Here is a 10,474-nt window from a genome sequence, read left to right as displayed (position 1 = left end):
TGGGATAAAGAGGCACTAGGGGAATTGGCAACCACCAATTCAACTCGACAGAGAGTACTGTAAGACATTTTAAAAGAGAAAAATACCAAGATTCCAGAAACAGTGGCAGAGAGGCCACAATGAATGTAACAGAAAGCGAAATGAAGAACACAAACTGACAACTAATGACAGAAAAAGAGCTCAACAGAAATGAGGCAGAGAAGGTTAGACGGTATGAACAGCTATTTTGGAGAAAACAATACATCATAATAGCTAGTGCTGATTTAAATTCATATTGTTTTGAAGTCCCATCAAGCTTTTGTTCTTCTGTCTCCATCACTCTTAAAATGTATCTTACTGCGTTTTAGTATATATTATAATAGAAACAAAAACTTTTATAGACAAGGAGATAATACAGAAACCATTGTTAATTTTCTCTTATTTGGTTCTAAATACCCTGTAATACTGTCATTCTCCCGAATGGTTTTACATTGTCTTGATATGTTTGATGCTACAGTATACGAAGTTATACTCAAAGATTTCAAGGAAAGAGAAACTATGGTAACTACTTTTATGTTAGGATATCTTGTGGTGAAACACTATTTGTCCTAAATGGATATGTTCTGACCTGTGCTGTTCTGTTATGTCCTCTTTTATCTCAATCTCCTTTTTTTTATTATGTATCTTTTTAATTAAGGGGAAAAATAAATAAAAAATAGCAGGATATATTATAGTAACCCACTTTGATTTCCTATTAACTTGAGTTGAAACCCGGTATTGTTCTCACCATCTTGTTTTGATTGATTTTCTTCTATTCTGTTTTGCTTGATAGTACCAAGTTTGAGAGTATAGGCAACACAACAACTGTGAAGACAATAAGATCCACTATGACACCCAGTCTGGTTTGACTATTATCTTCTTTTGAAGTCGTGTAATGTCTTCAATGTGCTAGTGTTATTGGCTTTGTTCTTTACTGTTTTGTTCAATTTTATTATAACTGATGATATAGGCAACTCTTTTTAGGTAGCAAGAGGCATTATGGTGACCATTGTGGGTCACCTTGTATTCTGTTTTTACATCATATACTATGTCCATCCTTTGGATTTGACTGACTCTATTTTGTTATGTCACATTTGGTTTTATTCTTTTCAAAAAACAGTAATAAGAACTGTGGGAGTAATAAAACCCAAAATGTGTAATTCTCATTTGAAAAAAGAGCGGAAAAGAAAGTGCTCTAAAGGATATAATTGCATATATATTTAAGCGTATAAGGCAGATAACCAAATTACTGAGTTTTTGTTGGATCATTGAACACAACTGTTTGAAGTTTCACTGTTTGAATGTCCACTTTATATGCTTTAATTTTGTAACTTGAACAACTATTTCTAAGATGACAATATGTAATCTATTAACTAGTGATTTTCTACTGTTTATTTTTTCTGAAATCCTGTATAACTTGTACCCTTTTTCTTTTTTTTTTTCTTTTTCTCCTTATATGAAATTTAAAAAAATAAAAATAAAGACTTAATGCCCACACACCTCAAAATCTCCATTGAAATTGAAATGGAAGCAATCCTTCCTAGGTCATTCCTGGAAGCAGATATCACTCTGGTACCAAAACTTGAAAAATACCCAACTAAAAATGAGAACTACAGGCCAACCTTCCTAAAGAACACAGATGCAAAAATCCTCAATAAAATATTGTCAAATAGAGTGCAGCAAATCATCAAGATTGTACACAATGGCCAACTGGGATTCATCCCAGGCATGCAGGGATGGTTCAACATACATAAATCAATAAATGTAATCCACCATATCAATAAAGCCAAAAGTAAAAATCACACGATCATTTCTACAGATGCAAAAAAGGCTTTTGATAAGGTCCAACATTCATTTATGATAAGAACCTTACAGAAAATTGGAATAGATGGTCTTTACCTCAATATAATAAACACCATCTATGAAAAACCAACAGCAAGTATCATACTAAATGGCCAAAAACTGCATGTATTTACCACAAAATCAGGCTCAAAACAAGGATGTCCCTTACCACCACTCCTATTTAATATAGTACTGGAAATACTAGCCAGAGCAATTAGAAAAGAGAAAGAAATAAAAGGGGTAAAGATAGGAAAAGAGGAAGTTAAACTATCATTATTTACAGATTACATGATGCTCTACGTAGAAGACCCATGAAAATCCATTGAAAGACTCCTAGATATAATAAACAAATTCAGCAATATAGCTGGATACAAAATCAATGTCCAAAAATCAATAACATTTCTATATACTAATAACAAAATTACAGGGAGAGAAATAAAAGAAGTCACACCCTTTACACTAGCATTCAAAAAATGAAATACTTAGGAAATATACAGGGAAAACTTTAATATCCTGAGAAAAGAAATCATAGAAAATCCCACAATATGGAAAGACATTCCTTGTTCACGGATAGGGAGAATAAATATTGTGAAAATGGCCATTCACCCAAAACTGTTATACAGATTCAATGCAATTCTAATGAAAATACCATCAACATATGTCATAGATGTAGAGAAAGCACTCCTAAAATTTATCTGGAACCAAAAGAGACCTAGAATAGCAAAGGCAATTCTAAGTAGCGAAGGCAAGGTAGGAGGCATCACAATCCTGACTTGAAATTATACTACAAAGCTACTGTAACAAAATCAACATAGTACTTGAATAAAAATAGATCTGAAGATAAATGGAACAGACTAGAAGATACAACCACAACTACAAACACACTCAACCGCCTTATCTTTAATAAAGAGGCCAAACACGTTCACTGGAAAAAGGACAATCTCTTTAATAAATGGGCTCTCCATATACTGAAAATTAAAACTATACCCACATCTATCACCATATACTAAACTAAAATCTAAATGGATCAAAGATCTGAATATTAAAACAGAAACACTAAATCCGTTGGAAGACAAATTAGGTAAACCTCTTGAAGACATAAGGGTAGGAAGAGAATTCTTGAACAAGAATCACACTGCACAGGAACTACTTCCCAAGATCAATAACTGGGATCACATCTTATTAAAAAGTTTCTGCATGTCCAAACAAATCTCCAGCATAGTGAAAAAAAACCCACAAACTGGGAAAAAATCTTAGTGAACTTACCCTCAAACAAAGGACTTCTGTCTAAAACATATAAAGAATTTTAAAAAATCAGATCCCTGAAACTCAAGAACCTAATCCAAAAATGGGCATCTGATATCAATACACAGTTCTCAGATAAAGAAATACAATTGGCAAATAAATACAAGAAAAAATGTTCATCATCGTTACTCATTAGAGAAATGCAAATTAAAACAATACCGAGATTCCATCTCACTCCAGAAAGAATGGCCAGGATCAAGAAAACTACCAACAATAAATGACTGGAGAGGATGTGGGGAAAAAGGAACTGTCCTGCACTGTTGGTGGGAGTGTAGACTGGTGCAACCACTATGGAGGTCAGTCTGGAGATTCCTCAAAAATCTGGGACTGGAAGTCCCATTCCACCCAGCTCTTCCACATCTGGGCATATTCCCAGAAGAAATGAAAACATCATAACACAGTGATATATGTCCACCTATGTTTATATCAGCACAATTTTTAATAGCCACATCTTGGAAACAACCTAAGTGTTCATCAACTGAAGAATGGATAAAAAAAGATGTGGTGTTTTTATACAATGGAGTACTACTCAGTTATAGAGAATGATCACATTGAAATATTTACTAATAAATGGGCGCAACTTGAGACCATATTCATAAGTGAAATAAATCAAATTCACATGCATAAATACCATGTAGTTTCCCTAGTGTAAGAAATAGTAAGAGTACATAAGAGGTTAGGATAATCATGATTCCCCATTACATTATTTCAAAACCTTATAATGATCACAGTTGTAATGTGTTTGTCCTGTTTTTCTTATTTTATTATCTGTGATGGTATGAACAGCTAATTTGAGGGAAACAAGTCATTATAATAGGCAGTACTGATATAATATCATCTTACTCTGAAGTCCTATCATGCTCTTGCTCTTTTGTTTAAATTGGCTCTATCATGTTGTACCTTACTGGATTGTATTAGGTGTAAAGTATAAACAAATTTCCTATGGAAAATGAGATAATATAGGAGCCATCATTTGCTCTCTGGTATTTGGTTCTGAAAGCCCTGTAATACTCTCATTCTCTTGAATGTTTTCATACTATTTTGTTATGTTTGGTACTATTGTATAAGAAGTTATTACTCAACTATTTCAAAGAAAGAGACATCATGATAGTTACTGTTAATTATGGGTTGTCTTCTGGTGAAATACTGTGCTGCTTACATTGTTCTGTTCTGAACTTTTCTTTTATGATCTGTTTTGTCTTAATCTCTTTACAATAAAAAAATTTTAAAAAGAAGTGAAAGACCTATATAGGAGAAATTATAATACACTGAAAAAAGAAATTGAAGAGGATCTCAGAAAATGGAAAGACATCCCTTGCTCATGGATAGGAAGAATAAATATTGTGAAAATGGCCATTCTCCCAAAACTGTTATACAGATTCAATGCAATCCCAATAAAAATACCAACAACATACCTCATAGGTCTAGAGCAACCACTCCTAAAATTCATCTGGAGTGAGAAGAGACATAGAATAGCAAAGACAGTTCTAAGCAGCAAAGGCAAGTTAGGAAGCATCACAATCCCTGACTTGAAAGCAACCGTAGTACAATCAACATTATACTGGAATCAAAACAGAGCCAAAGATCAATGGAATAAACTAGAAGATACAACCACAAGTACAAACACACTCAACCACCTTATTTTTTATAAAAGGGGCAAACACGTTCACTGGAAGAATGACAGCATCTTTAATAAATGTTGTTGGAAAACCGGGCTCTCCACATGCTGAAAACTAAAATTACACCCATGTCTATCACCATATACTAAATTAAAATCTAAATGGATCAAAGATCTGAATGTTAAAACAGAAACACTAAATCTATTGGAAGGCAAATTGGGTAGAAACCTTGAAGACATAGGGGTAGGTAGAGAATTCATAAACAGGAATCAAACCACATGGGAAATACTTCCCAGAATCAACAACTAGGATTACGTCTTATAATAAGACGTAAGAATAAGAAGTTTCTGTATGCCAAAAGAAATCTCCAGAATAGTGAAAATAAAACCCATGAACTGGGAAAAAATCTTAGTGAACTGCCGCTCAGACAAAGGACTTCTGTCTAAAGCATATAAAGAATTTTAAAAAATCAGACCCCAAAAGTTTAAAGATCCAATCCAAAAATGGACATCTGAGATAAATACACGATTCTCAGAGGAAGAAATACAAATGGCAAATAAATACATGAAAAAATGTTCATCATCATTACTCATTAGAGAAATGCAAATTAAACCACACTGAGATTTCATCTCACTCCTGAAGGAATGGCCAGGATCAAGAAAACTACCAACAACAAATGCTGGAGAGGTGGTGGGAATAAAGGTACTCTCCTGCACTGTTAGTGGGAGTGTAGACGGAGGTAGCAATTGTAGAGGTCAGTCTGGAGATCCCTCAAAAAACTGGAATTGTAAGTCCCATTCGACTCAGCTCTTCCACATCTGGGCATATTCCCAGAAGAACTGAAAACATCATACCTCAGTGATATATGTGCACCCATGTTTATAGCAGCACAATTTGTAATAGCCACATCTTGGAAGCAATCTAAGTGTCTATCAGGACATGGGGAATTGGTAATTTTATCCATGAGGAATGGATAAAAAAGACGTGATATTTTTATACAATGTAGTGCTACTCAGCTATAAAGAATGATCACATCGAGATATTTATAAATAAATGGGCACAGCTTGAGACCACATTTATAAGTGAGATAATTCAAACTCACATGTATAAGTACTGAATAGTTTCCCTAGTGTAAGGAATGGTAAGAATACATAAAAGTATGTGGCAATCATAATTCCCCATTATAGTGCTTTGAAGCCTTATAATGTTTTCATTCATTAATTGGAATGGTTTTATTCTGGGATGTTTGATTCTATTGTCTGTGATGGTATGCACAGTTATTTTGAAAAAAAACAAGACATTATAATATTAGTGCTGATTTAATATCAATTTGTTTTGAAGTCCCATCAAGCTTTTGTTCTTCTGTCTCCATAGGTTTTATCAGTTTGTATCTTATTAGACTTTATTATATGTGACACTGTCAAAAAATTTTTATATACAAGGGGATAATAAAGAATTGTTCATTTTCTGTTATTTGATTCTAAATACTCCTTAACACTTTCATTCTCCTGAATGGTTTTACACTGTCTTGTTATGTTTGATGCTATAGTATAGGAAAGTATACTCAAATATTTCAAGAAAAGAGACAATGGGCCAGGGATTTAGCTCAGCGGCATAAGCGCCTGCCTGGCAAGCATGAAGTCATGAGTTCAATCCCCAGTACCGCAGATAGCCAGGCATGGTGGCTCATGCATGTAATCCCAGCACTGGGGAGACTGAGGAAGGAGGATCCTTATGAGTTCGAGACCAGCCTGGGCTACAAAGTGAGCACAAGGCCAGCCTGAACTGCATAGCGAGACCTCATCTCAAAAAAAGACAAAACAAAACAAAACAAAACAAAACAAAAAGAGACACTATGGTAATTATGTTATGTTGGTTTATCTTGTTGTGAAACACTATGTTGTTTAAATTTTTTTTTTTTTTTGTCTTTTTCATTTTTGTCGGTACCAGGGATCGAACTCGCGACCGCCTGCTTGCAAGGCAGGTGTTTATGCCGCTGAGCTAAATCCCCAGCCCTTAAAATCAGGTTACTTAACACTATGTTGTTTAAATTGTTCTGTTCTGACCTGTGTTGTTATGTCCTCTTTTATCTTAATCTCCTTTTTTTAAAATAAAATAAAAAAATAATATAAATAAATAAGTAAATTTAAAAACACAAGATATTGCCTGGTATAGTGGTGTATCCCTGTAATCCCAGCAGTTGGTAGGCTGAGGCAAGAGAATTCCCATGAGTTCCAGGTTTCAGGGGTATACATAGTGACATCAGGTTGAACTATATGGCAAGACCTTGTCTCCAATAAAGGAAAAATGAATTTAACATACTCTAATTTAGTGTAGTAAAAGTTATAAACAATCTAAAATGATTAGATTTGTTGCAATACAACTATAAAGACATAATTCACAAATGATTAAAATGAAATGTTTAAAGGTGTACCCAAGATAGAATACCACTAGAACAAATGATTCCTGAGAACTTTCCATATCCATGGGGCCCCTCAGTTTGGACTACAAATCATTTCAACCCAAGAACATAAATCAACATTCAGCCTCGGTCTGTCATGAGCTTCACAGTCCTGATCCACAGGTGCTCCATGGCCTTCTTCACTTCAGCATTTCTCAGTGAGTAGATGACAGGGTTGAGGAGTGGGGTTATCACAGTGTAGAACACGGCTATCAGCTTATCCACTGGCAGAGTGGCAAAAGGCCTCCCATAGATGAAGATGCAAGGTACAAAGAACAAGGTCACCACAGTGATATGAGATGCGCAGGTGGAGAGGGCTTTGCACTGCCCCTCATAGCTCTGGGTCCTCAGATGGACCAAGATGACAACATAGGATGCTAACAGGAACACAAAGCTGATCACAGACAGTGTGCCCCCATTGGCAACAATCAGGAGACCAACGAGGAAAGTATCTGAGCAGGCGAGTTTGAGCACGGGCAGCAGGTCACAGAAATAGTGGTCAATGACATTGGGGCCACAGAAGGGCAACTGGAAGATGAGAAGAATCTGGGCAATAGAATGCAGAAAGCCTCCCACCCATGCTGCCCCCACCAGGACAGCACACACCCGCTGGTTCATGATAGTGGTGTAGTGCAGAGGTTTGCAGATGGCTACGTAGCGATCATAGGCCATCACTGTCAGAAGGAAAATCTCAGCACCACCAAAGAAATGCATGAAGAAAAGCTGTGTGAAGCAGCCTGCCACTGAGATGGCTTTCCTGTCAGCCAGCAGATCCGAGATGAGTTTGGGGGCGGTGGTGGATGAGTAGCAGATCTCCACCAGGGACAGGCAGCTGAGGAAGAAGTACATGGGAGAACCAAGACTTGTGCTGCTCATAACAGTGAGTATGAGGAGGAAATTCCCCAGCACGATTGCAATATACAAGAGCAGAAATATCACAAAGCTAAGCTTTTGCACCTGCTGACTGGAAGAAAATCCCAGGAAAATGAATTCAGTCACATTGTGTGAGTGAGGCATGAGGTCATAACCAAATGGCAGCAACTTCAGGGGTGTCCTCTGAAATGATACATAAAGAGAGAGATTTTATGAAACAGGAGAATTTCACAAAAATCTTGGCATAGCAACAATGCAGTAGATTCTGAAAGTAGAATTATGTATGACTGTAATAAAGGGGAAACTAGTAGAAAACAAAGCCATTTAAAGGAGAGAGTGAGAGAGACAGAGACGGGCAGAGAGTGAGAACCATCTGCGTACAATGGGCTGCTACAGACCTCATGGATAATGGCAAATTACCAAGAATATTTGTCATCTGGAAAGTAAAATCACTTTGTGTATGGAAGGTGCATATTGGAAAGAGTTCTGAAGACACCTCACCAGACTAGGTAAAGCAGCCTGAGTGGTGTTACTATATCCCTGTTAGATGGCTGACTGGTGCTTGAAAGTTTTGAATTATCTCTCACCCAAAGCCATCTTATAACACACTTGTCCTTGCTTCTTCTCTATCCTTGGCTTATGGAACAATGTTCTGAACTCTGCTTCTCCCCTTCAAGTCTTCATAAGAGAGGTCCCTGGTCACTTCTTTGTACCCTATATCCCCTGTAAAGACCATAAAGGTGATCACAGACACAGTGTGATGTGTAATTGCTTCTGTCCCTTAATTCTTGTTTGTTCATTCTCTTGAATGGTTTTACACAGTCTTGTTATGTTTGATGCTACAGTATACAAAGTTATACTCAAATATTTCAAGGAAAGAGACACTATGGTAACTACTATTAAGTCAGGTTATCTTGTGGTGAAACACTATGGTGCTTAAATTGTTCTGCTCTAACCTGTATTGTTATGTTGTTATGTCCTCTTTTACCTCAATCTCCCCCCTTTCTAAATTTATTTACTTTTTTATTTTTTAATTAAGGGAATTTTTTAAAAAAAATTAACAGGATATATTATAGTACCTTTCTGATTTCCTATTAACTGATTTGAAGCCCTGCATTGTTCTCACCATCTTGTTTTGACTGATTTTACTCTATTCTGTTCGGTTTTATAGCATCAAGTTTAAGGGTATAGGCAACTACTTTGAAGACAATAAGATTCACTATTATGCCCATTCTGGTTTGACTACTACCTTCTTTTGAAGTCCTGTAATGTCTCCAATGTTTAGGTTTTATTGGTTTTGTTCTGTACTGTTTTGTTCAATTTTGTTATATCTGATGATATAGGCAATTCTTTTTAAGAGGCATTATGCTAGAGGCATTATGCTAACCATTGTTGATTACCTTGTATTCTGTTTTTACATGATGTGCTACGTCCATCCTTTGTTTTGACTGACTGCCCTGTTTTGTCACATTTGGTTTTACTCTCTTCCAAAAAAAAGTAATAAGAACCGTGGGAGTAATAAAACCCAAAATGTGTAAATGTTATTGTAAAAAAGAGAGGAAAAGAAAGTGTTTTAAATGATACAATTGCAAGTGTGTTTAGGTGTGTAAGACAGATAACCATATTACTAAGTTTTTGTTGGATCATTGAACTCAACTGTTTGAATCCTCAGTTTGAATGTCCACTTTGTATGCTTTAATTTTGTAACTTGAACAACTATTTCTAAGATGACAATATGTAATCTATTAACTAGTGATCTCTTACTTTTTATTTTTTTTTTGAAATTCTGTATTACTTGTACCCTTAAAAAAACAATTTGGATGGCTGGTGCCTCATCCTTTTCTGAGTGTCCTCCTACATCTATAAGAAGTCATATTTCCTGGAATCCTTATTGCTCCAATCATAGCCCTCAGTGGAAGCAAAGGTCCACTCCCCACTTCCAGTACCTACCCAAGCCCTCACATGGCCCAGCCCTTCAATTCCTCTTCATCTTCCACAGTGGTCAAAGATTTGCAGAAGGTCCTGGTCCACACTGGGCTTTATCCAAAGTGGCTGAGGTTCATGTGTATCTACACAGTCCTGCACACATTGAGACTCACTCTAGGACACATGAAAGTGGGAGACAAATGGTGTCCACTAATCACCCAACTTTCTTCCTTCAGTGATCAAGATTGGCAAAGCCAACTTAAGGTGGCCAGGAACCACAAATAACTTGTTAATAGCATTCATGATTGAAGAACAAAAAAAGGACAGACCCCTGCTCTAAGATCTTAGACCAATGGGAAATTTCACCAAGAAGCAATTCATGAAAGAAAGAACTTCCGGCAGTCTGGACTCCTAGGATCACAGTCAAGGT

At 36.2% G+C, this 10,474-nt stretch overlaps 1 protein-coding gene across 1 annotated transcript; it reads right to left on the bottom strand.

Moving 5' to 3' along the window:
* Positions 1-7,326: 7,326 nt before the first annotated feature.
* LOC100714520 (olfactory receptor 4X2-like) lies at positions 7,327-8,262 on the bottom strand. Its single transcript, XM_003461056.1, has one exon. It carries the CDS (start codon positions 8,260-8,262, stop codon positions 7,327-7,329), a length of 936 nt encoding a protein of 311 aa, XP_003461104.1.
* Positions 8,263-10,474: the final 2,212 nt, after the last annotated feature.

This window comes from Cavia porcellus, unplaced genomic scaffold (genome assembly GCF_034190915.1).
Source record: "Cavia porcellus strain 051 isolate PalLab524CR breed Dunkin Hartley unplaced genomic scaffold, mCavPor4.1 scaffold_9, whole genome shotgun sequence".
In the NCBI taxonomy this organism is placed as follows: Eukaryota; Metazoa; Chordata; class Mammalia; order Rodentia; family Caviidae; genus Cavia; species Cavia porcellus.
This window is presented reverse-complemented; position numbering and strand designations above follow the sequence as displayed.

Bases quoted from the DNA above. Each gene is read 5' to 3' on its own strand.
- LOC100714520 (XM_003461056.1), bottom strand. From the start codon at position 8,262: ATGCCTCACTCACACAATGTGACTGAATTCATTTTCCTGGGATTTTCT.